The following is a 27272-nucleotide window of genomic DNA, read 5'->3' on the forward strand; positions in this document are numbered from 1 at the left end:
TGGAGCCAGGAGGTCTCTGGTAGACCAATGTCCTGAACTCAGCTCTCCCACCTCATACGCACAGGCCTGACACCTGGCCGGAGCACCAAGACCCTGTGAGCCACACAGCTGCTAGTGTTGGAGGGTCTCCTGCAGAGGCGGGGGGTGGCTGTGGCCCACTGCGGGGACAAGGACACTGGCAGCAGAAGTTCTGGGAAGTACTCCTTGGCATGAGCCCTCCCGGAATCTGCCATTAGTCCCACCAAAGACTCTCTAGGCCCTAAATTTCTTAAATACTTGTAAAATCTATAGACTGAAAACTACAAAGGTTATTTAGAAATTTAATAATTTAGAAATTATTTACAGATTTAAAGAACTAAATAAATTCAGAATTACGTCATGCTCATGGATATATTTAAGATGTCAATTCTCCTCCAAATTAATCTACAGATTTAATGCAATTCCAATAGAACTCCCAATGGCTTATCTGTATATTGATACACTTACATGTTGATTCTATGTATAAATGCAAAGGACTTGAATAGACAAAGCAATTTTTTTTAAGAACAGAGTTGGATGACTTATAGTAACTTGTTTTTAAGTCTGTAATTATTTCAAAGTTAAAGTTAAAATAATGATTTCAGCTGTAAAAAGGAACAAAATGGGATCATTTGTAGACACATGGATGAACCTGGAGACTGTCATACAGAGTGAAGTAAGTCAGAAAGATAACGGTATTGTATATTAACGCATATATGTGGAATCTAGAGCAATGGTACAGATGAACCTGTTTGCAAGGCAGAAATAGAGACACAGATGGAGAGAACAAACGTATGGACACGAAGCGGGGAAAGGAGGGTGGAATGAATTGCAAGACTGGGATTGACATACATATACTAATATGTATAAAATAGATAAATAATGAGAACCTGCTGTATAGCATAGGGAACTCCACTTCACTGTACAGCAGAAACTAATACAACATTGTAAAACAAATATACCCCAATTTTTTTAAATTTAAAAATAAATAAATAAAAATGATTTCAAGATACAGTATATTTTTATCTGTAAATTATACTTCAGCAAATTTAGTTTTTTAAAATTTCATTTACAATAGCACAAGAAGTTTTAAATATACAGGCATAACAAAATATGTATAAGACCTGTACTTGAAAACTACAAAACATTGCTTAAAGGAAAGAAGAGCTAAATAAATTGAAAGACACATCATATATATGAATTGGAAAACACTAGTATTTAGATAGGCATTCTCCCCAAACTCATTTATAGATCCAACACAATACCAATCACAAACCCAGGAAGATTTTTTATAGAAAATGACAAGGTGCTTCTAAGAAATTCCATGAAAATGCAAAAGATCTGGAATAGCAAAAACAACTTTGAAAAAAAATTACTTAGAATATCTCATTTAATATAAAACTAAAGTAATTAAGACAGTGAGGTACTGACTTAAGGAAAGGCATACAGATCCTTGGAACACACTGAGTCTCGAAATAAATTCAAATATACAGATCAACTGATTTTCAACAAAAATACCAAGCTAAATCAATCAGAAAGAACAATCTTTTCAATAAATGTTGCTGATACAACTAGATATTCATATGCAAAAATTATTTATTTTGACTCTTAAATAACACTATACACAAAAACTAACTTGAAATGGATAATAAACCTAGTCATAAAAGCTAAGGCTAGGGACTTCCCTGGTGGTCCAGTGGTAAAGAATCCGCTTTCCAATGCAGGGGATGCGGATTTGATCCTTGGTGAGGGAACCAAGATCCCACACGCCACAGGGCAACTAAGCCCATGTGCCGCAACTACTTAGCTCCTGCACCTCAATGAGAGAGTCCACGTACTGCAAACTACAGAGCCCATGCGCCCTGGAGCCTGAGCACCACAACTAGAGAGAGAAAACCTGCGCACCAAAACAAAGAGCCCCCGCTGCAACAAAAGATCTCGCACGCCTCAATGAAGACCCCGCGTGCTGCAACTAAGACCTGACACAGCCAAAAAAGAAAGAAAGAAAGAAAGAAAATAAACTTAAAAATAACAAAAAAGAAATAAAATAAAAACTAAAAGGTAAGGTTAAAACTATTAAAGTTTCTAGGAATAAACACATGAACATATTCTTGATCTTGCAATAGGTCTTCTAGTCAGAATACAATGAATACAGCCCACAAAAATATAATAATTAAAAAATGGAACTTCATCAAAATTAAAACTTGTGCTTTTCAAAGGACACCACTGAGATAATGAAAAGGTCAGCCACAGAATACAAGGATGGATGGATGAATGAATGGGTGGGTGGATGGATAGATATGGAAAGAGTTACACAGATACAGATGGATGGAGATAGAGATATCTACATCTATTTCTAATGATCTATAAAACAGAAGATTTGTATCCAGAATATGTAAAAAACCCTTACAACTTAATAATAGAAAAGAAAAACCTACAAATTTTTAAAAGGGGCAAAGATCTGAACAGACACTTTACAAAAGAACATTTTAAGAATGGCCAATATGGGCTTCCCTGGTGGCGCAGTCGTTAAGAATCTGCCTGCTAATGGAGGGGACACAGGTTCAAGCCCCAGCCCGGGAAGATCCCCCCTGCCGCGTAGCAACTAAGCCCGTGTACCACAACTACTGAGCCTGAGCTCTAGAGCCCACAAGCCACAACTACTGAAGCCTGCCTGCCTAGAGCCCATGTTCTGCAACAAGAGAAGTCACGACAATGAGAAGACCGCGCACCGCAACAAAGAGTAGTCCCTGCTCACCGCAACTAGAGAAAGCCTGCACACAGCAACGAAGACCCGACACAGCCCAAAATAAATAAATTTATATAAAAAAAAAAGAATGGCCAATACACACACTGAAAAGATATTCAAAATCATTAGTCAGCAGGGAAATGCAAATTAAAACCACAATGAGTTGCCACTATCGTTCCCATTTTAAAAAAAAACTATAATTCAAAAGACAAAGACCACTTAAATGAAATGAACAAATTACTTGAAGAACACAATTTACCAAATCTGACACAAGATTAAATATAAAATATAAATAATCCTGTATCTGTTTGAAAATTTGAATTCATAATTTACAAACTCACACCAAGAAATCTCCAAGCCAAGATGGTTTTATTGGTGAATCCTATAAAACATTTCATAAAGCTGTAACTCCAATCGTACACAAAGTCTGTTAGAAAAATCCTTAATGAAATATTAGCAAATTGATCCCAGTAATTTTTAAATACTAATATTCTTCACCCATTCCTCAATGTAAAATGGGAATAATAATTTTTTTAAATGTAATAAAGCCTTAGCAAATGTGACAGTAACCTACAATAATTATACCTAAATGATAAAATATGAGAACTACTTAACTGGACTCAAAAATTAGTCAAAAGTGACAACTACCTTGACTATCACTTACAATAAAATCCTATGAGGTTTGGCAAAAACATTAAATACATAATTTGAGTAGTCACTGGGATAAAGAAATAAAATATTTTTAGTTGATACAGTTTTATGACTGGAAAACTAGACTCAAATTTTAAAAGACTATTAGATTTAGTAAGGAAATTAAGTAAAATAATAGACTGTTCTTGTAATAAGAACGTAGAAATGAAAAAAAAACTCCATTTGCAGAGTTCAAATGATACGAGAAAAGCACAATACATATTACTTGTAAGTAACTATAAAATTTAAGTAAATGGCATAAACCAAAATCTGTATGATATAGTCTGCTCCTGAATAGAAAAATATAGTAAACTACTGATTCTCCCTAAAAAGTAACATATAAAGGTATGCATTTTCAATTAGAATTCCAACAGACTATTTTTGGATCTTCAATACAATCACATTAAAATTCAGTGGATGAACAGTCTAAAGAAAAGCTTTAAAATAACAGAAATTAAAACTAAGACATTGGCTTCACATAGCAGATAAATGTCTATACCTCAAAGCCAAAAAATATTTCTTATAATAATATATACTAATAATAAAATCAATGACCATAGTATAGAATTAAATATTAATATTTACTGTAAACATTAACATGTAAATATATATAGACTTTAACAGAAATATAGAAAAAGATTCCCTTATATATAGAACCTAAATATACCTCATAGTGCCATTCAGTTCACTGATAAAAATATTAACTATTAAGAGGAAAAGATAAATTTTTAACATGTCAGCACAATCAGCTACTCATCTGAAGAAAGTAGACCCCAATCTTACCCTAAATCCAAAAATAAGTATCAAACTAAGACTTAAATGCTAAAATATAATATAAAATCTTCCAAGATAATCCATTATAGATTATAAAATTTTATTGAAAAGCATTAAAGATTTAAATAAATGAAAAGACACACGAAGTTCACAGATAGAACGACTCACTATCATAAACATGCCAATTCTCTCTCAGTTGATCTACAGACTCAAAGACAATCCCATCAACATATTGCGCTTATTTGATTTTGTTTTGTTAGTGACTTGGCAAGATATTTCTAAAATGAACAGTAGGAAGAACAGGTGAAACATTCCTGAAGAAAAATTTTCAAGAATGTCAACCATCAGGTTATCAAGACTTATTATAAAGTAAATTAATTAAAAGAACATGGCACAGAAATAAACAAAACATCCATTGGAGAATGTGGAGAAAAAGCCCATAGGTATACACTACAGAGTAGTTTTTCAGGTAACTATGTAAAGGAAATAGTATTTCATAAATGGTGGTGAGACAATTTGTTAGTATTATGGAAAGAAATAAAATTAGTTCCCTAAGCCAAACCATAAAACAGTTGATTCTATGATAAAGTAAAACCAATGAACATTTTAGGAAATAATATGTAAGGTCTTTCTGACCTCAACCTAGAAAAGGTTTACCTAAATAAAATTAAAAAAAAAAAAAAAGAAAATCAAACCATAAAGGAAAAGACTGATACATTTATTATCATTCAAATAAATTAAAATTAATTTCTGCTTATGCAAAGTATTATAAAGATAAATCATGAGTTAGGAAAATTTATTTTCAATATCTATAACTGACAAGTTTATTCTTCAGGATATTTAAAGAACAATAATGCAGTTAAGAAAAGACCTCATTGTAGTTTTTATTTGCATTTCTCTAATGATTAATGCAAATCAAAGCTACAATGAGGGGCTTCCCTGGTGGCGCAGTGGTTGAGAGTCCGCCTGCCGATGCAGGGGACACGGGTTCGTGCCCCGGTCCGGGAAGATCCCACATGCCGCGGAGCTGCTGGGCCCGTGAGCCATGGCCGCTGAGCCTGCGCGTCCGGAGCCTGTACTCCACAACGGGAGAGGCCGCAACAGTGAGAAGCCCGCGTACCGCAAAAAATACAAAAACAAAACAAAACAAAAAAACTACAATGAGATATCTCACACCAGTCAGAGTGGCCATCATCAAAAAATCTAGAAACAATAAATGCTGGAGAGGGTGTGGAGAAAAGGGAACCCTCTTGCACTGCTGGTGGGAATGTCAATTGGTACAGCCACTAAGGAGAATAGTATGGAGGTTCCTTAAAAAACTACAAATAGAATTACATATGACCCAGCAATCCCACTACTGGGCATATACCCTGAGAAAACCAAAATTCAAAAAGAGTCATGTACCAAAATGTTCATTGCAGCTCTATTTACAATAGCCAGGACATGGAAACAACCTAAGTGTCCATCATCAGATGAATGGATAAAGAAGATGTGGCACATATATACAATGGAATATTACTCAGCCATAAAAAGAAACGAAATTGAGCTATTTGTAACGAGGTGGATAGACCTAGAGTCTGTCATACAGAGTAAAGTAAGTCAGAAAGAGAAAGACAAATACCGTATGCTAACACATATATATGCAATTTAAGAAAAAAAAATGTCATGAAGAAGCTAGGGGTAAGACAGGAATAAAGACACAGATCTACTAGAGAATGGACCTGAGGATATGGGGAGGGGGAAGGGTAAGCTGTGACAAAGCGAGAGAGGCATGGACATATATACACTACCAAACATAAGGTAGATAGCTAGTGCGAAGCAGCCGCAGAGCACAGGGAGATCAGCTCGGTGCTTTGTGACCGCCTGAAGGGGTGGGATAGGGAGGGTGGGAGGGAGGGAGATGCAAGAGGGAAGATATGGGAACATATGTATAACTGATTCACTTTGTTATAAAGCAGAAACTAACACACCATTGTAAAGCAATTATACTCCAATAAAGATGTAAAAAAAAAGACCAACAACCCAATAGCAAGTGGTCAACAGATTTTGCAAGTGGGCAACAGATTTTGCAAAAGAGGAATCAGAAATGGCCAAAACACATGAAAAAATGTTCAACTAAATTACTAATCAGGAAAATGTAAATTTTAAAAAATGAATTCCATGTTATACCTGCTATAATTACAAAGTTTAAAAGTCTGATAATATCAAGTGTTGGCCAAATGCATAGTGATCAAAACTCTAAACAATGGTATAATTATAAATGGATGAAACTACTGAAAAAAATGAGTTTTGCATTTCTAGTAAGCTGAGAATATACACATCCAATGCCTGAGCAATCACTTTCCATATACACCCTAGAGCAAGGGTAGGTAAATTGTGTCTGCATGCTAAATCCAGAAGCCACCTGGGTTGTATTTGTATAACCCATGAGCTAAGAATGGTTTTCACCTTTTTAAGTGGTTAAAAAAAAAAATTAAAAGATATTTCTTGACACCTGAAAATTACACTAAATTCAATATTCAGTGCCAATAAAGTTCAATTGGAAACAAACACACTAATCCCTTCTTATACTGTCTATGACTGCTTTCATGCTAAAAAGTCAGAGCTGAATGCTGCAACAGAGAAAGCATACCTATAAAGCCTAAACTATTTACTATCTGGTCTTTTAGAGAAAAAGTTTGACAATTCCTGTCCTAAAGAAATATATTCTAAACTTGTTTTTGACAGACTCACCACAAGAAACAGATTTCACATTGAACTCCATACATGGTACTTTCTTGTATGAATCAGAAAACATGCAAGGATGTTCACAGAGGAAAGATTTGTAATGGAAAAACTAGAAACATCAAGAAGTATTGGATTGGCCAAAAGGTTCGTCATTTTCTGTAGGATGGCTCTAGTAGGATTTAACTGTCTTTAAACTTCATTCAAAACAATTTTGTTAGGTTGTATTGTGACAGCTGTCTTATCAGCGAGTACTTAAAAAAAAACACATCAAAATTGGTAAACTTTTGTGTAGCCATTTTAATATTGAAGATGGAAGCAAGAAAGCAACATTTTCGGCATATTATGCTTTATTATTTCAAGAAAGGTAAAAATACAACTGAAACACACAAAAAAGGTTTGTGCAGTATATGGAGAAGATGCTGTGACTGACTGAACATGTCAAAAGTGGTTTGCAAAGTTTCGTGCTAAAGATTTGTTGCTGGGCAATGCTCCACAGTCAAGTAGACCAGTTGAAGTTGACAGTGATCAAATCGAGACATTAAGTGAGAATAGTCAACGCTGTACCACATGGGAGATAGCCAACATACTCAAAATATACAAATCAAGTGTTGAAAATCATTTACACCAGCTTGGTTATGTCAATCGCTTTGATGTTTGGGTTCCAAGTATATTAAGCAAAAAAAACCTTCTTGACTGTATTTCCGCATGCGATTCTCTACTTAAACGTAAGGAAAACATTCGTTTTTAAAACAAATTGTGACAGGTGATGAAAAATGGATACTGTACAATAATGTGGAATGGAAAAGACTGTGGGGCAAACGAAATGAACCGCCACCAACCACACCAAATGCCGGTCTTCATCCAAAGAAGGTGATGCTGTTTATATGGTGGGACTGGAAGGGAGTCCTCTATTATGAGCTCCTTCTGGAAAACCAAACCATTAATTCCAACAAGTACTGTTCCCAATTAGACCAACTGAAAGCAGCATTCGACTAAAAGCATCCAGAATTAGTCAAAAGAAAATGCATAATCTTCCATCAGGATACTACAAGACTGCATTTTTCTTTGATGACCAGGCAAAAACTGTTAAAGCTTCGCCGGGAAGTTCTGATTCATCTGCCGTATTCAGCAGACACTGCACCTTCAAATTTCCATTTATTTCAGTCTTTTCAAAATTCTCTTAATGGAAAAATTTTCAATCCCCTGGAAGACTGTTAAAAGGCACCTGAAACAGTTCTTTGCTCAAAAAGATAAAAAGTCTTGGGAAGATGGAATTATGCAGTTGCCTGAAAAATGGTAGAAGTGGAACAAAAGGGTGAATACGTTGCTCAATAAAGTTCTTGGTGAAAATGAAAAATGTGCCTTTTATTTTTACTTAAAAACCAAAGGAACGGGCTTCCCTGGTGGCGCAGTGGTTGAGAGTCCACCTGCTAATGCAGGGGACACAGGTTCGTGCCCCAGTCCGGGAAGATCCCACATGCTGCAGAGTGGCTGGGCCCGTGAGCCATGGCCATTGAGCCTGCGCATCTGGAGCCTGTGCTCTGCAACGGGAGAGGCCACAACAGTGAGAGGCCTGCATACCGGGAAAAAAAAAAAACCAAGGAAATTTTGGCCAACCCAATATATATACACTAAAATAGATTTTGAAATTTTGATATATTTTAAACATAAGGCCTAAAAGTATAAAACTCCTAAAAGAAAACATAGGGGAAAACCTTCATGACACTGGATTAGGCAATGATTTCTTGGATATGACACCAAAAACACAGGCAACAAAAGCAAAAATAAACAAATGGGACTACATACATCAAATTTTTAAAACTTCTGGATGTCAAAAGAAACCACCAACAGAGTGGAAAGGTAACACATGGAATGGAAGCAAGTATTTGCAAATCATACATCTGACGGGGGTAATATCCAGAATATATAAAGAACTCTTACAAATCAACAATAAGAAAAAAAACAAATAACCCAGCTCAAAACTGGCGAAAGGACTTGGAAAAAGACATTTCTCCAAGAAGACAAATGGCCAACAAGCATATCAAAAGATGCTCAACATTACTAATCATTAGAGAAATGCTAATCAAAACTACAATGAGATATCACCTCACACCCATTAGGATGGTTACACTCAAAAACACAGAAAGTGACAAGTGTTGACAAAGATGTGGAGAAACTGGAATCCCTGTGTTAGTGCGAATGTAAAACGGTGCCACCGCTCCTGAAAACAGTATGGCAAGTCCTCAAAAAAAATGAAAACAGAATTACCATATGAACAAGCAATCCCATTTCTGGGTATATATCCAAGACAAATGAAAACAGAATCATGAAGAGATATTTGCTCGCCATGTTCAGTGCAGCATCATTCACAAAAACCAAGAGGCAGAAGCAATCCAAATGCCCATCAGCAGGTGAATGGATAAACAAAATGTGGTACTACCCATACAGCGGAATATTATTCAGCCTTAAAAAGGAAGGAGGGCTTCCCTGGTGGCGCAGTGGTTGAGAGTCCGCCTGCCGATGCAGGGGACACGGGTTCGTGCCCTGGTCCGGGAAGATCCCACATGCCGCAGAGCGGCTGGGCCCGTAAGCCATAGCCGCTGAGCCTGCATGTCCAGAGCCTGTGCTCTGCAGCAGGAGAGGCTACAACAGTGAGAGGCCCGCGTACCGCAAAAAAAAAAAAAAAAAAAAAAGGGAAGGACACCCCAATACATGTTACAACATGTATAAACCTTAAGAGGGGAGGGAAATTTTGTTCAATGGATATAGAAATTTCAGTTTTGCAAGATAAAATAGTTCTACAGATTTGTTGCATAAAAACGTGAATGTACTTAATATTATGGAACTATACACTTAAAAATGATTAAGATGGTAAATTTTTACATTATGTGGGTTTTTTTACCACAATTTAAAATGAATAAATGAAAATTATGGGCTTCCCTGGTGGTGCAGTGGTTGAGAATCTGCCTGCTAATGCAGGGGACATGGGTTCGAGCCCTGGTCTGGGAGGATCCCACATGCCGCGGAGCAACTAGGCCCGTGAGCCACAACTACTGAGCCTGTGCGTCTGGAGCCTGTGCTCCGCAACAAGAGAGGCTGCGATAATGAGAGGCCCGCGCACCGCAATGAACAGTGGCCCCCACTTGCCACAACTAGAGAAAGCCCTCATACAGAAACGAAGACCCAACACAGCAAAAATAAATAATTAATAAACTCCTACCCCCAACATCTTCTTTAAAAAAAAAAAATTATAATGTTTATATAATGAATTACTATACATCAGTGATGAATGGATGAGAGCTAAATGATCAGTACAGACAAATCTCAAGAATATACAATAGGGACTTCCCTGGTGGCGCAGTGGTTAAGAATCCGCCTGCCAATGCAGGGGACATGGGTTCGAGCCCTGGTCCGGGAAGATCCCACATGGCTCAGAGCAGCTAAGCCCGTGCGCCACAACTACTGAGCCCGTGTGCCACAACTACTGAAGCCTAGATGCCTAGAGCCCATGCTCTGCAACAAGACAAGCCACTGTAATGAGAAGCCCATGCACCATAACGAAGAGCAGCCCCCACTCGCCACAACTAGAGAAAAACCACGCACAGCAATGAAGACCCAATGCAGCCAAAAACAAAATTATTTAATTTTAAGAAAAAGAATATACAATGATAAAACAAAGTGGTAACATATACAGTATGATTAAAAAATACAGAGTTCATAAATAAACAAAACTAAACAATATATTGATCAAAAATGAAAATGTGGTTAAAAAGTATAAGAAAAGCAAGGAAAAATGGCAATAAATACATACTTATCAATAATTACTATAAATGTCACTGGACTAAAAGCTCTGATCAAAAGCATAGAGTGACTGATTGGATAATAAAACAAGAACGTAAAATATGCTGCTTACAAGATAGCCACTTTAGGGCAAAAGACATGAATGGATTGAAAGTGAGGGGATGGAAAAAGATATTTCACACAAATGGAAATGACAAGAAAGTGGGGACAGCAACACTCGTATCAGATAAAACAGGCTTTAAAACAAAGGGTATAAAAAAAGGCAAAGAAGGACACTATATAATGATAAAAGGATCAATACAAAAAGAGGATATTACACTCATCGAGATAAATGCACCTAATATAGGAGCACCCAAACACATAAAATACTAACAGACATAAGAGGAGAAACTGACGGGAACACAATAATAGATTTTACAACCCCACTCACATCAACGGACAGACTTTCCAGACAGAAAACTAATAAGGCAACACAGACTCTAAATGACACAATAGAACAGTCAGACTGAATTGATATCTATAGGACACTATAGCCAAAACAACCAGAACACACGTTCTTTTCGAGAGCACGTGAAACACTCTCAAGGATAGACCACAGTCTGTGGCCCAAAACAAGCCTCAACAAATTTAAAGGACAGAAATTATTTCAAGCATCTTCTCTGACCACAAAGGCATGAAACTAGAAATCAACCACAGAGAGAAAAACAAGAAAAAAAAACGATTACAGGGCTTCCCTGGTGGCACAGTGGTTAAGAGTCCACCTGCCGATGCAGGGGACATGGGTTCGTGCCCCAGTCCGGGAAGATCCCACATGCCGCGGAGCAGCTGGGCCCGTGTGCCACGGCTGCTGAGCCTGCGCTCCACAACAGGAGAGGCCACAACGGTGAGAGTCCCGCGTACCGCAAAAAAAAACAAACAAAAAAAAACGATTACATGGAGACTAAACAACATGCTACTATAACACTAATGGGTCAACAATGAAATCAAAGAGGAAATTAAAAAATACCTTGAGATAAATGACAATGAAAACAAAACCATATAAAATGTATGGGATGCAACAAAAGCAGATCTAAGAGGGAAGTTCACAGAGATACAGGCCTTCCTCAAAAAAGAAGAAAAATCTCAAATAAGCAACCTAACCTACCACCTACAATAATTAGAAAAAGAAGAACAAACAAAACTTAATGTCAGAAGAAGGAAGGAAATAATAAAAATCAGAGAGGAGATAGAGATTTTTTTAAAAATCAATAAAACCAAGAGCTGATTTTCTGAAAGGATAAACAAAATTGACAAATCACTGGCCAGGATCACTAGGAAGAAAAGAGAGAAAAGCCAAATAAACAAAATAAGAAATGAAAGAGGAGACATAACAACCAATACAGCAGAAACTCAAAAAATCCTAAGGAATTACTATGAACAGTTATATGCCAATAAAATATACAACCTAGAAGAAATAGACAAGTTCCTAGAAACATACAGCCTGCCAAAACTGAATCAAGAAGAAACAGATAATTTGAACAGACCAATCACTAGAAGTAAAACAGAATTTGTAATAAAAAACAAACAAACAAAACCCTCCCTGCAAACAAAATCCAGGACCATAAGGCTTCACTGGGTAATTCTACCAAACATACATAGAAGAACTCATACCTATACTTCTACAACTCTTCCAAAGGATTGAAGAGGAGGGTCATGATTGAATAGGAGGGTCAATGACTCCTGCATTCATTCTATGAAGCCACCTACACCCTAATACCAAAACCAGACAAAGAAAATACAAGAGAAAATTACAGGCCAATATCTTTCATGAAAACAGGTGCAAAAATCCTCAACAAAATATTAGCAAACAGAATCCAACAACACATAAGAAGGATTATACAACATGATCCACTTGGATTTATTCCAAGGTCACAGGGATAGTTCAACATATGCAAAGCAATCAATGTGATACATCACATCAACAAAAGACAAAAACCAACAGGTGCAGAAAAAGCATTTGATAAAATTCAACATCCATTCATGATAAAAACTCTCACCAAAATGGGTATAGAGGGAACATATCTCAACATAATAAAAGCCATTTATGACAAACCCACAGTCAATACAGCACTCAGTGGTGAAAACCTGAAAGCCTTCCTGCTAAATTCTGGAACAACACAAGGATGCCCAATCTCACCGCTTCTGTTCAAACATAATATTGGAAGTCCTAGCCACAGAAATCAGACAAGAAAAAGAAAATGTATCGAAATTGGAAGGCAAGAGGTAAAATTGTCATTGTACACAGATGACACAATACTCTATATAGAAAACCCTAAAGACTCCACACAAAAACTATTAGAACTAATGAATGCATTCAGCAAGGTAAAAGGATACAAGCTTAATGTAAAGATATCTGTTGCATTTCTTTACGCTAACAATGAAATCTCAAAAAGAAAGTTTAAAAAAAAAAATCCCATTTAAAATCACATCAGGTGACATGATACTATAGAGAATCTTAAAAATGCTACCAAAAGACTACTAGAGCTAATCGAAGAATTTCATAAAGTAGCAGGATACAAAATTAATGCACAGAAATCTCTTTTACCGATTATTCCTTTATTTCTACCAAATAACAATTACAATTCAAAACCTGTGATTCCAGTGAACTAGGGGGCAATTCAGAAATTAACACAACATTGTAAATAAACTATACTTCAATAAAAAATTTTTTTAATCTCTCTATTCTATTTTTTTATATATTTATTTATTTATTTGGCTGCACCAGGTCTTAGTTGCAGCATGCGAAATCTTCGTGGCCACGTGCAGGATCTTTTTTAGTTGCGGCATGTGGGATCTTGAGCTGTGCATGTGAACTCTTAGTTTCGGCATGCGGGATCTAGTTCCCTGACCAGGGATGGAACCCGGACCCCTGCATTGGGAGCACAAAGTCTTAATCACTGGACCACCAGGGAAGTCCCTCTCTATTCTATCTGAACTTCTTTCAAACTTCACATAAACTGGCAACGGTTAAGGGAACATGAATTAGGGTAATGCACCGTATATCAGTCACTTCCACTATCACCATGTTATCTTGAATAATCCACAGCACAAATCCTCCAAATGATGAACTAGAAGTTGGACAGCCCTACTCTCTCTTTTGATTTGCATAAAATATTGAAGGCTTTTTTCTTTTAAATCCCTTTCACTGAAAACACTACATATTTGGAAAATCAATTCAGCTTTTTCATGTTTAAACCAAATTTCCCAAAGTCCTCACTGATGGAGTTACATTCTATCAGTTTATGCGTCCCAACAATTAGCAGACACTATAGTCTGCTGAAAGTTTCAGAAGGATTGTGCCCTAGAAGGGCTGAACTTGATCTATAAAACCAAATATGTGAAGCCACACATCCTGGTGGTCTTGGGCAATGAACATATGGTAAGTCTGGTATTACACAAAACATTTTGATGCACTTGCCTGAGAAACAGTGAATTTCCTTTTTTCTGGACATCAACATCAAGACAAAATGGTAGGCCTCAAATGACCATCTTTGGAATCAAGCACTTCCTGAATACCATCTATGTAGCAGTCTGCCCTTATCTCTCCTGAATAGGTGTCTGTGTTCCTGAGTTCTCTTCACAGAGGGAGGCCAGTCTCCTCTTCCAAGCTAGTCACTTCCCTGCCTTCAACAGCCCCTTAATTATAAACTACCAGAAAGGGGGAGATAAAGGTAATCTTTACCACACCATTTGCACTTAACATTTGGTATAAAATCCCCTGCTTGTAAACCTCCAGCCTAAAAATGTTTGCAGGGATGAAGCAAAAAAAGCACCAGGCACCAGAAACATAAACCCCAAATGTTGTGTGTACAGACCCATTGTATAGCAGCTTGGTTACTGCCTTAAGATTTCTGCTACCACTTTAAGATTGTTGTTACTGCAACATCTTTAACAAATAAAGCATCAGATTAAAACCATCATTAGAAAGCTATTTGATTAATTTCTATTACTAGTATACAGGCTTGAGCAAAGGCATATCCAGAAGCAGGAAATCAAAAATTATTTGCTAAAAGTGAGGCATAATGGCTGAGGGATACCTTCTAACAGCCCCATGTTTTACTTTTTGATCCTGTTACCCCTGACCACAGATGACTGGTTCAAAGATAAACATCAGATGCAAGCTGGCCCAATCATAGTCTTCTTCCTAGGAACTTAAAATCTAAAATGGATAAAAATAAAGACTAAAAGTCATTGGGGCATAACTGTTTTCTGGCAGTACTAGAGAGAGCAGGCCCACAATCACATTTTACTGAGTTCCCTGGGGGAAATTTGTTCTTAACCTCCTCCCTAAATTCTGTGAAATCCCCCAATATACTTCTAAAGTGTTTTTCTGGATAAGTGAGCAAGAGTCTATTTTTCTTGCTTACATGCAACAGAAAGGATATTCAATAACTAAACCCAATGAGGATCAGGAGAGCTAGTTACTTCTCAACATGTAGTCTGAAAACTGTTATCACTCAAAAAATATAAACAAACTAATTCCAAAGAGAAAGAAGGTACTCACAGATCCTTCTGGTGAAAGTAAACAAAAAACAAAAGAAATGAACATTCTCCTTGACTCAGGAATTCTAGATGATAAAATTTATCCTTCATAAACAACTGCATGAACATCCTTTGATGATTCATCAATTCTATTGTTAGATTCACTAAACTTATTGAGGTAATCATTTCACGATGTATGTAAGTCAAAACAGTATGTCAATTATATGTCAATAAAACTGGAAGAAAAAGTCTATCCTTAGAATTTATCCTACAAAAACACTTCAGCAAGTAGACAAAGATGCGTATAGAAATGCATACTTAATATTGTTTATAATAGTAAAAAGTTGAAAATAATATACACACATGTAAAAGAGGAATCTGATTAACTTATAGTACAGCCATACAATAAAATACTGAGTACCCACTAGAAAGGATGCAATAGGTCCATATCCACTGACACAGAATATATCTAGGCAGTTGTATGAAAAAAGCAAGAACAACATTCATAGGATACATAAATCCCCACCCATCACATAGAGATATACATTTACATTCATAGAAAAAAGTCTGGAAAGATATATATTACATGTTTAAAACTGATTCTCCTTGGAGAATGGTAACGGCTTTTATTTTCTGCTTTATTCATTTTTGTATTATAAAATAGAATGTATTACTTTTATAATCTAAGAAACAAAGTTTCTTTTAAGAAAACCATATAACAATGGAAAAAATATGAAGAGAAAATTAAGAGACCCTGTAAACAAAGTAGAAACCTTTACTGAGTGATAAGTTCAATATGATACACACACACACAAAGCATGGCTATATTTCAACATTAATAACTATGAGAATAAAATATTTAAAGAAAAGAGTAAGATTCTTACAATTCAGATTAACTTTATTAAAATACTAACAGTGTGATAAGATCTAAACTTAAATCAAATTGGACCATCACATTAATTAGCCCTAACTAATCACTGTTATAGATTAATGTTTTCTCTAGACACATTTATTATCTATCTAAAGACATGATTGGTTTCTTTCTAGAACGGTACTTACAGTTCTCTACAATTTCATCAAAAACTGCACCAGTTTTCTGCTCAAACTGAAAAAGCAAAAAAAGAAAAAGTAACGTTATTATCATATCCTTCATTCATACCCTTTAGTGTCCCTCCTTGCTCTCCTTAGAGCTGTACTGTAATCTTCAACCCAAAGTATATGAATTCACAACAACATAAACAAAAACACCACCAAACAGAGTAAAGTAAAATTCAGAATGAATAAAACAGGTTCTCAGGCCAAAGCCCGCAACCCAAAAATGAAGACATAAATACATGCCCTCACTATAAAAAAGCTACTTATTTTATTTTTTTAAGGTTTTTTTTAAAAACTGAAGTATAGGGCTTCCCTGGTGGCGCAGTGGTTGAGAGTCCACCTGCCGATGCAGGGGACACGGGTTCGTGCCCTGGTCCGGGAAGATCCCACATGCCGCAGAGCGGCTGGGCCCGTGAGCCATGGCCGCTGAGCCTGCGTGTTCAGAGCCTGTGCTCCGCAACGGGAGAGACCACAACAGTGAGAGGCCCGCGTACCGCAAAAAAACAAACAAACAAAAAAAAAAAAACTGAAGTATAGTTGGTTTACAAGGTTTCAGGTGTACAAAAAAGTGATTCAAAAAGGCTACTTATTTTTCAAAAATCACTTTCCTATCACAAAATACAGAAGATCATATACTTTTGTAATAATAATAATAAAAAACACAGCCAACACTTACTGAGAACTTACTAACAACACTTATTATTAAGAACTATGTAAAACTTCTAATCAAAACTGAACAGAACGGGGCTTCCCTGGTGGTGCATTGGTTAAGAATCTGCCTGCCAATGCAGGGGACACGGGTTCAAGCCCTGGTCCATGAAGATGCCACATGCTGCGGAGCAACTAAGCCCGTGTGCCACAACTACTGAGCCTGGGCACTAGAGCCTGCAAGCCACAACTACTGAGCCCATGCGCCACAACTACTGAGCCTACACTCTAGAGCCCGTGCTCTGCAACAAGAGAAGCCACTGCAATGAGAAGCCCACGCACCCAACGAAGAGTAGCCCCTGCTTGAGGCAACTAAAGAAAGCCCGTGTGCAGCAATGAAGACCCAACGCAACCAAAAGTAATTAATTAAAAAAATAATAACTAAACAGAACAACCAGCATCAATAGGTTTTGCTCTTAGGCTAAAGCCAGAAGTCTGCTGCTCTTTAATATTTATTTATTTATTGGCTGCGTCGGGTCTTAGTTGCAGCACGCGGGATCTTTCGTTGTGGCACTCGGGCTCTTCATTGCGGTGCACGGGCTTAGTTGCCCTGTGGAATGTGGGATCTTAGTTTCCTGACCAGGGATCAAACCAGCGTCCCCTGCATTGCAAGATAGATTCTTAACCACTGGACCACCAGGGAAGTCCCTCTGCTTCTCTTTAAATGAAAGTAAGCCATATTACAGGAATGGTTCCTTTTTGAGTATGTTAGGGCCCAAGACAGAAGCAGAGCCAAGTCTGACGTAATTTCAGGCCTTTAAAACAGACATAGGGGGGAAAATAGTAAAGCAGCGGCAACTCCACCCAGAAGTTAATAAAGACACTACTAGTATGTTTCACTCCTAGTCTTCAAAGGTCTCCTCACTTTGGCAAGTTTGAGCATTCCAATCTCCTGCTTCTCTACCTACTACTCATCAATGAGGCAAAAACAGAAACAAGTCAGCTTTGTGATAAACCTTGCCTACTAAGCTAGAGTGAAATCTCCCCATTCAAGGGAAAAACTTCAGGGAAAAAGAACTACCTATGTAACTACAGATGAAACACAAAACGACAGCTAGCTAACACTCATAAATGTGAACAGACAACCGAGGATCCCAGGTTTCTGAAAGAAATTAACTATGGGAAAGAGAAGGCTCAAGGTGAATTAACAGAATAACCACTCCAGAAGGAAACAATTTACAGAAAACAAACTTCTAAAAAATATTTTAAGTGGTATCTGAGATATGTGAGAGGCTACTGATACAAAAAACTAAACATCAGAAAATATTTAGATAGGCCATGAAAAGGAGACATGAGAAAATATTTGGAAACAAGAGAATGGCAGCAAAAATAAAAATCTTATTGGCCAAGCTAACGACAGAGTTCTCAGTTTCCAAAAAACAAAAAGTCAAAGAGTTGGAAGATACTTTATATGAAAACATGGAAGATTAAACGATTAGGTGTAACAGAAATCTCAAAGGCAAATCCAAAGAAGAGAACAATAGACAGGTGAAATAATAGAAGAAAATTTCCCTGAACTAAATAAATGAATATTTGAGGTTGACTGGGTCCACCAAATAACAAAGAGAAAGCGAAAAAAAAGATACATCCTGGTGATATTTCAGAGTTTCCAAAAGCAAACAAAAAGAGAAAAAAAATTATAGTGCAGGTGATTCATTAAACACAGTTAACATAACTGAATTCAATGATATGAACACTGAAAAGGAAAGCAAAGAAAAGAAATTGTAAAGGTTATTCTACCTACCATTCCACTCAATGAGCTATGTTCTAGAATAAAAGGGAAATGGGAGATGTGACTGCAAGCCAAAGAATGAAAGCACTTGTCTGCACTGAAAGGGATCTGAGGGTGGTAGGATGAATTGGAAGATTGGGATTGACATATATACACTACTGATACTACATATAAAATAGATAACTAATAAGAACCTACTGTACAGCTCAGGGAATTCTACTCAGTCCTCTGTGGTGACCTAAATGGGAAGGAAATCCAAAAAAGAGGGGATATATGTATATGTACAGCTGATTCATTTTGCTGTACAGTAGAAACACAACATTGTAAAGCAATTATACTCCAATAAAATTTTTAAAAATATGTAAGAAAAAAAAGAAAAAAGGGGATCCAAGTGTTTGAAGATAATGCACTTTTTGTACAATACTGCCTTTCTTTTTTCTGGTGATGAAAATGTTCTAACGTTGATGTGGCTGCACAACTGTGAAAATACAGCTACTGAATTATGCACTTTAAATGGGTGAACTGCATGACATATGAATTACATCTCTATTAAGCTGTTTTAAAAACACATTGAGAAAAATACTTCTATGACGTTTAGGTATTAAAAACCAAAAGGCACTACTGAAACAAGATTAACAGAGAGATGTTATGTGGGCATATACCAGTATTTTTTAAAGAATAATTTTTAAAATATACATTCAAATGTGTTAAATAAATAATGTTTAATACAGTGAAGTCCCTCAAGTACAATTTCCTGTGTGATGAGGTTACCTCATTTTAGTGCTAACCTCTTTATGTATTTGAACTTCTTGATAAGGCAGAGCATCAATTAGGGGAGAGTCTGTCTTTGACTCATTTTGATTTTGTTGTTGTTTTTTTTTCTTCTTTAAAAATCCTTTTTATTTTATATTGGAGTATAGTTGATTTACAGTGTTGTGTTAGTTTCAGATGTACAGCAAAGTGACTCAGTTATACATATACACATATCTATTCTTTTTCAAATTCTTTTCCCATACAGGTTACTACAGAGTATTGAGTAGAGTTCCCTGTGCTATATAATAGGTCCTTGTTGATTATTTTATATATAGTAGTATGTATGTTAATCCCAACCTCCTAATTTATGCCTCCCACCCACCTTTCCCCTTTGGTAACCTTAAATTTGTTTTTGAAGTCTGTGAGTCTCTTTCTGTTTTGCAAATAAGTTCATTTGTTTCATTCTTTTTGTTTCCACATATAAGTGATATCATATGATATTTATCTTTGACTTACTTCACTTAGTAAGATAATCTCTAGGTCCATCCATGTTGCTGCAAATGGCATTATTTCATTCTTTTTTAAAACGGCTGAGTTATATTCCACTGTATATATGTACATCTTCTTTATCCATTCATCTGTTGATGGTCATTTAGGTTGCTTCCATGTCTTGGCTATTGTAGATAGTACTGCAGTGAACATTGGGGTGCATGTATCTTTTCAAATTATGGGTTTTTTCCAGATACATGCCCAGGAGTGGGACTGCTGGATCATATGATAGCTCTATTTTTAGGTTTTTAAGGAACCTCCATACTGTTCTCCATAGTGGCTGTACCAATTTACATTCCCACCAACAGTGTAGCAGGGTTCCCTTTTCTCCACACCCTCTCCAGAATTTATTATTTGTAGAATTTTTGAGGACGGCCATTCTGACTGGTGTTAGGTGATACCTCATTGTAGCTTTGATTCACATTTCTCTAATAATTAGTGTCGTTGAGCATCTTTTCATGTGCCTGTTGGCCATGTATATGTCTTCTTTGGAGAAATGTCTATTGAGATCTTCTGCCCATTTTTTGATTGGGTTGTGTGTTTTTTTGAGTTTTTATTTGTTTTAATTCAAACCTGCTGGTGAGTACTCACTTAACATTGCCCAAGCAGGTCACACTAACATCACTCTCAATTATGGACTCCATCAGGACTCCAGAACACCTGCTTGGCCTATAATCTAACCAATGGGGTGTCAACAAATGTACAAGTAATAAGACTTAGCTTTGTTACAATATAATGATTTCGCTAAATATGTTTGGGTGCTTCTTGTCCAGCCTGTATATTTATAAATAAGAAATTAGATACAAATAGTAATTTAGCTTTGAAACTAATGTACTACTCATCACTCAAGTTTCATGAAAGATTTAATTGGACTTAAAAGCAAAGCTGACTTCGGGACTTCCCTGGTGGCGCAGTGGATGAGACTCCGAGCTCCCAACGCAGGGAACTGAATCCCACATGCATGCCGCAACTGAGTTCACATGCCACAACTGAGGACCCCACATGCCACAACTAAGTAGCCCTGGAGCCACAACTGAGGAGCCCGTTTGCCACAATTAAGACTTGGTGCAACCAAATATTTTTTTAAAAACCCATAATAAATATTTTGTATGGACAAGGATTTTCTCAGTACTACAAAACCTAAAATTAAAATTAAAAACATAAATGAATACAGATATTAATTTAGGACAAAAAATTACTGGTTCATTTTTAGTTATCAAAATAGTCTCATAGGTTCTACCCATTCAAAACATATAACTGTTCATATTTAAACTTATAAAATAAATAACTTTAAGGTTTTTACTTTCAAATTTCCTTATCCACAAAATATATATATAGTGATACTCACACTGCCCAGGATTGTTAGGATGATCAAATGAAAAGCATTTAGCATGGTACTTAGCAAACTGTAAATATACAGTAGATGTGAGCAATATGATTGCACTAATAAAAGATATCTTCCCTTGTTTTAAAAATTAGGGTTCATTACAACATTTCACTTGTAAAAATGTGTCCACTGCTTAAAATAAAAGGAAAGCACTGGGCAAATGTTCCAGCCCTCTGTATTTCAAAAATTAAGCATTGGGGATAAACTATATTTTTACTTAAAAAACAGAACACTGAAGTTCCCTAACCCTGGAGGAATTAAAAATCCCAATATACTGTGAATTGATAAACACCCCCCACAGCCACCTGCAGAAAAAAAATTAAACATTTAAAAAATCACAGTTAGAGGGAATCCCCTGGCTGTCCAGTGGTTAGGACTCTGCGCTTCCACTGCAGGGGGCCCGGGTTCGATCTCTGGTCAGGGAACTAATCCCACGTGCCACGTGGTGTGGCCAAAAAAATTTTAAAAATCACAGTTAGAAATTTATTGGGACTTCCATGGTGGTCCAGTGGTAAAGAGTTCACTTTCCAATGCAGGGGACGGAGGTTCAATCCCTGGTTGGGGAACTAAGATCCCATATGCCATGGGGCAACTAAGCCCACATGCCTCAACTAGAGAGCCTGCATGCTGCAAACTACGGAGCCCACGTGCCACAACTAGACAGAGAAAACTCACACACCACACCTAGACAGAAGCCCACGCACCGCAATGAAGATCCCACATGCCACAACTAAGACCCAATGCAGCCAAGAATAAAATAATTTTTTTTAAAAAAGAAACTTATTGGATCCTAAACCAATAATTTTTATTTTAAAAAAGTTAATTTGGGCTTCCCTGGTGGCGCAGTGGTTGAGAGTCCGCCTGCCGATGCAGGGGACATGGGTTCGTGCCCCGGTCCGGGAAGATCCCACATGCTGCGGAGCGGCTAGGCCCGTGAGCCATGGCCACTGAGCCTGAGCGTCTGGAGCCTGTGCTCCGCAACGGGAGAGGCCACAACAGTGAGAGGCCCGCGTAACGCAAAAAAAAAAAAAAAAGTTACTTTTCTCTTTGATCCTCCATACAACTTCACAAATTCCCTGGACATAATTGCTAGAATGCCTAATACCATAAACACTTTTCTCAAACTGGTTTTAATATCTGTAACAATTTGAGAGTTTATATGATAAATTTATTCAATGAAAACTAAACAATAGACCAATAGCTATAAAATAGTTGAGGGAGTTGAAGGTGGATTTTTCAATGATTAAGCAGATACTGAAAACTATCAAATGTGCTTCAGCATCTTCTTCTCTAAAACCTACTCTTTTCACCTTTTTTCATTTTAGTAGTAGCCCCAACACCCTGGAAGTCAAACAAGAACTCTCAAAACTTTTCCTCCATTCTCTTCAACTGATCAGTAGTAAGACTATCATTTATATTTCCAACACATCTTCGGGTTTTAGATAAACCACTACTCTCCATGATGAGCTAACCTATACAGGAGGTCAGGAGAGACAAAGAGACACTGTTCTGTAATTTAAGATCTGAAGGATGACTAAGAATTAAAACAGGAGAAAAGATGGGAGAAAAGGTTCAAGGAAAGAACAGCAAATGTAAAGGTTCTTAGCAGGAGATAAAATAGAGAATTCAAAATTCAGAAAGACTCGGTGGATAAGAATTCTGGGAGTAAAGCAGGTCAGCACTGTAAAATAAAGCTGATGACAAATCATGGGCCAAACACTGGACATTCTTCACAGACAGGGTGACCACATATTCCAGTTAGCCAAAAGCATCTCAGCTTAGGCCTATCATCCCCATGTAATTGTTAATGTGCTCCCTTTCACTCTCAAAAGTGTCTCATTTTGGGACTTCCTTGGCAGTCCAGTGGTTAAGACTCCCCACTTCCAATGCAGGGGGCACAGGTTTTGATGCCTGGTCGGGAAACAAGGATCCGGCATGCCACAGGGAGCAGCCCAAAAAAAAAAAGGAAAGAAAAAAAGTCTCAGTTTGGTCACCCTAAGTATTAGTCATGTTTAGACACTGGACTGTACCCCAAGAAAAAAAAAATGAAGGAGATGGCAAGAAGGAAGATTCGTGCTCTGAAAATTACTCTGTGGAGTAAGGTTATTTCTTACTCCTACCCGAAGTTCTCATCATACCACTCTCATATTGTTTTCTTTCTACTGGGAATGACTTCTATCTCATAAAATTCCAATGCTACTGCTGGGTTTTTTTGTTGTTGTTGTTTTTTCTGCCGCGCCACGCAGCTTGCAGGACCTTAGTTACCCAACCAGGGATTTAATCGGAGCCACTAGCAGTGGAAGTGTGGAGTTCTAACCACTGGACCACCAGGGAATTCTCTCCAATGCTTCTTTAAAATACAGCTCTTCAATAAGGCCTTTTCTGATAACCCATTTAGAATTCTTGACTCCTTCTCTGTAGCACTTGATTCATATTTCATTTACAGTCACTTATGGCACAGTTAACTTATGTATGTGTCAGTATCACTTTCTAGATAAATCTTTTTTATCGTGGGATACCTATAGGCCATAGCACATTGTGTTGTATAATCTCTCAGTATCTTTTATATAAAGTGAATATCATAACTTTGCATTTCTCAGTATTTGTTATGCAAAACCTTCAAGGGGCCCTAAGAAAAAAGAGTTCTGTGATCAGATATTTTTTCCAAATATAATATTATAGAACTTTTCCACCATTTGGCATGAAGTTTTATTCACCGTCCTCAATTTGGCAGGAAAAAGATGTTATCTCATTTAAATTTGCATTTTGCTGTTTTATTTACATTTAATTGCTTTCATTTTCATTTTTGAAATTTTGAAGCATCTTTCCATATAGTTATTAACCATTTGTGATTATCATTTCTATCAACTGCCTGATTACAGAATTTTTTAGATTACCTGATGCAATGGTTCACAAACCATAATGATTAGTGGTCAATACTTAGCAAGAACCTTACCCTGTGCCTGGTCTTTTCCAAGCACTTTACATAATTCAATTTAACCTCCTCAAAAATCTCATCAAGTAAGTACAGTTAACACCTCTATTTTGTAGGTGAAGAAATGGAGGTACTGAGAGTTTAAAAGTACACACACATAGAGCTGTGAAAAAGGCTCCCCAGAAAAAAGCCCAAACTTCTGACCCTCCACAGTCTGGCCCTACTTCCTCTACTGCTTCATCTTTTCCTGCCTTCATATACCGATTACATCCCCATCCCCAAAGCGAATGCTCTAGCTAATGACCTACAGCTCACCCAATGCATCACGTAGTTTCATCTCTCTAGACCACTGTGCAGTGTTTAAGCTTCTCCAGTCTTAAAATCAATAGCTAATGCCTAAAGTTACAACTCTTTAACGATGCCATAATCTCACATAATCCACAAACATCCAACCTCCTGAACAAGGTAGAATTCACAACTCTTTCCCAGCTCTACACCTACAGATGCGTCTACGACAGCAACTATAAAAACTTTACTCCCAAGTTGGGGATTCTATAAGAAATCAAGTACCCATCCACATCTCTGAAGCTGTATCATGAAATATCCCATCGACAGGGGTTATGTAAACCTGGAGTTGTAACCCCATTTTGGAGACTATCTAAAAAAGGAACAATAAACACTGTCTACACAAAAGCCTTTAAAGTTATACAAAAAGTAAAAATAATCGAGTTAGTTTCTTTCAACAGAACCTAAATGAAATCAAGACTCATAAAGAATTAGAGATTCCACATTTTTCAAAGCAGGGAATCACTTCTCGGCCTTTCGGCTAAGACCAAGCGTTGTAGTATCTGTTCTTACCAGTTCAAAGCAGGAAGAAAGTTAAAGTATATTCTAGTCTAGAGAGATTTGTGTCTGTTCCATACTGCTGTAAGCCTAGCACCTACAACAACAATGCCTAACATACAGAAGATCAATAAATGTTTGCTGAACAAAAGAGTTACTTTTACTAGTTAATAAGTATTTAAAACTCATTTTATATTAAAAACTTAAACATCCTCAGTTTACTTTAAAATTTGCAAGAATCACAAAAATTAAGCAGGAGCATCAAATAGTTTTTATAACAGACCACTCCAAATTAAATGTCCAATCCTCTTCCCTCAACCCCACAACTGTAATGCTAGTCTTTTTTCCCTACTGCTACTCCAATTCAAACATCCTTTACTTAAAGCTTCAAATTTATTCATGTTGATAATCTTTATAATCATTTTATCAACTTGGAAAATATAACAAATTTCTTATGGGAAAAACATACTTTTTATACAGGAAGTGCTCACTTTGCACTGTAGTACAGAACCACAAAAATGACTTTGCAATCTGAAACCAAGCAAAGCAATCTGAATAATTAAAGGGAAAAAATTACATTGTTCTGTTTAAGACTCTTTTACTGTCAGTTAAAATGTATAGAGAAATGAAGAATACTGTGTAATATTTACTATTTTATAATTCAAAACATAAGAAACATTGAGAATCAGTATTTTGTTTCTTTGTAAAAACCTTACCAAGAAAGTAAGACAGTGCTTACCTCCTTCTTTTCCTCATATAACTTATGATACAGAATAAGTATCTCTTCCAAGCCTTGGCAAAATGTCATAAATCTTTCCAAGTTTGGTTGGACATGCAACATTTTATCCTTTGCCCTTCCAATCTTGTCATATACTTCCAAGAGTTCCTTTAACGTGATATTTTTGCCAGTCACTTCCTTTGAGACATTTTCATCCTTTCTGTCACAATCACTTTTCTTCATTTATGTTCATAAATTTGCCTTTACTAAGTTCCTCAGACTTTATATCTATATTCTCCACCTTATGACCACTTCATGATCCTATGTCTTCCATCACATAAATTACTGATGAGACTGCCTTCCAAAACAGACCTATCCCACATTAAATAGTTGATGATCAATTATTTGCTCAACTAATCTTTGGAATCTGGGAGTAAAATTCACAGCAGTATCCCTATCTGCTCTAGCAGCTTTAATCCATGCTGATTCTGAAATGAAACCAGCCTTTACTGGTAATGAAAATTTCTTCAGTCTCTTTGTAATTAGTTTTCTTTCAATGCAGCTTGGCATGAATGCTAGCCAAACTGACTGTCATCTGTTTCTATTACAATTTAAACTATATGATGTTGAAGCAATTTTACCTTATTTTTTATATTCATCTCATGTTTTCAATACCGTTCATACCAAACCTTCATACAGGAAAAGTACTTGTCCTATCTTCACTACCTGCCACTATTTTCAAATATTCTATAACATCCAATTTTTCAGATCTAGTATTATCACCTTTCATTTCTTTGATGAACTTCCATCTTTGCTGGTCAACTCTCTCCTTTGATTGTCCAGTTTTGTAAAATGTCACATGAATTTATCATTGGAAAACAAAGAGGTAACACATCTGTAAACTTTGCTATCTGTACAAAAAATGAATAACAGACGCACAGTGGCCAACCTCCAACAGACTTTGAGAGAAGTAATGTGATTGGTCACCAATTATGATGGGCATCTATCTATTGATATATGTAGTGATTTGTGAACTGAAGAGCGAGCATCAAAGTTTATACACTACATAATTATTCACAGTTAACATACCCACAGTAAATGACAGCTGAATTGTGTCGTTAGGTGACCGGTGTTTTTTAACTAAACTATACCAACAGAAATTCGAGCATATCAGAAGCCTGCAAAGTGAAGACTGACTGTACAGAGTAAACAAAATGTAAGTATGTAGTTAGATGTGGAAAATATTTGCTGTCAAATATGTAATAGGTCTAA

General features: G+C 36.7%; 1 protein-coding gene and 1 pseudogene across 7 annotated transcripts in view; one reads left to right on the forward strand and one right to left on the reverse strand.

The window, feature by feature from the left end:
• The window catches only part of ZMYM4 (zinc finger MYM-type containing 4), a 174824-nt gene that overhangs the window by 85150 nt on the left and 62402 nt on the right, over positions 1–27272 (reverse strand). For 4 of the 7 annotated variants that reach the window (XM_089896248.1, XM_089896252.1, XM_089896233.1 and 1 more), the window contains exon 2: positions 1–16385. This exon is cut by the window's left edge. Coding sequence is in view for 1 of the 7 variants with exons in the window: in XM_089896239.1 (XP_089752365.1) it covers positions 16340–16385 (46 nt within the window). In the remaining 6 variants the exon portion in view is untranslated. Of the gene's footprint in view, positions 16386–27272 lie in introns of those variants that run through there. The other 3 variants (XM_089896239.1, XM_089896254.1, XM_089896237.1) reach the window with 1 other exon arrangement.
• On the forward strand, positions 25246–25384 carry LOC149750790 (U2 spliceosomal RNA; annotated as a pseudogene).

Source organism: Delphinapterus leucas, chromosome 1 (assembly GCF_059928025.1).
Source record: "Delphinapterus leucas isolate spDelLeu-1000000601 "Yukka" chromosome 1, BTC_Dleu_Yukka2, whole genome shotgun sequence".
NCBI classification, from domain to species: Eukaryota; Metazoa; Chordata; class Mammalia; order Artiodactyla; family Monodontidae; genus Delphinapterus; species Delphinapterus leucas.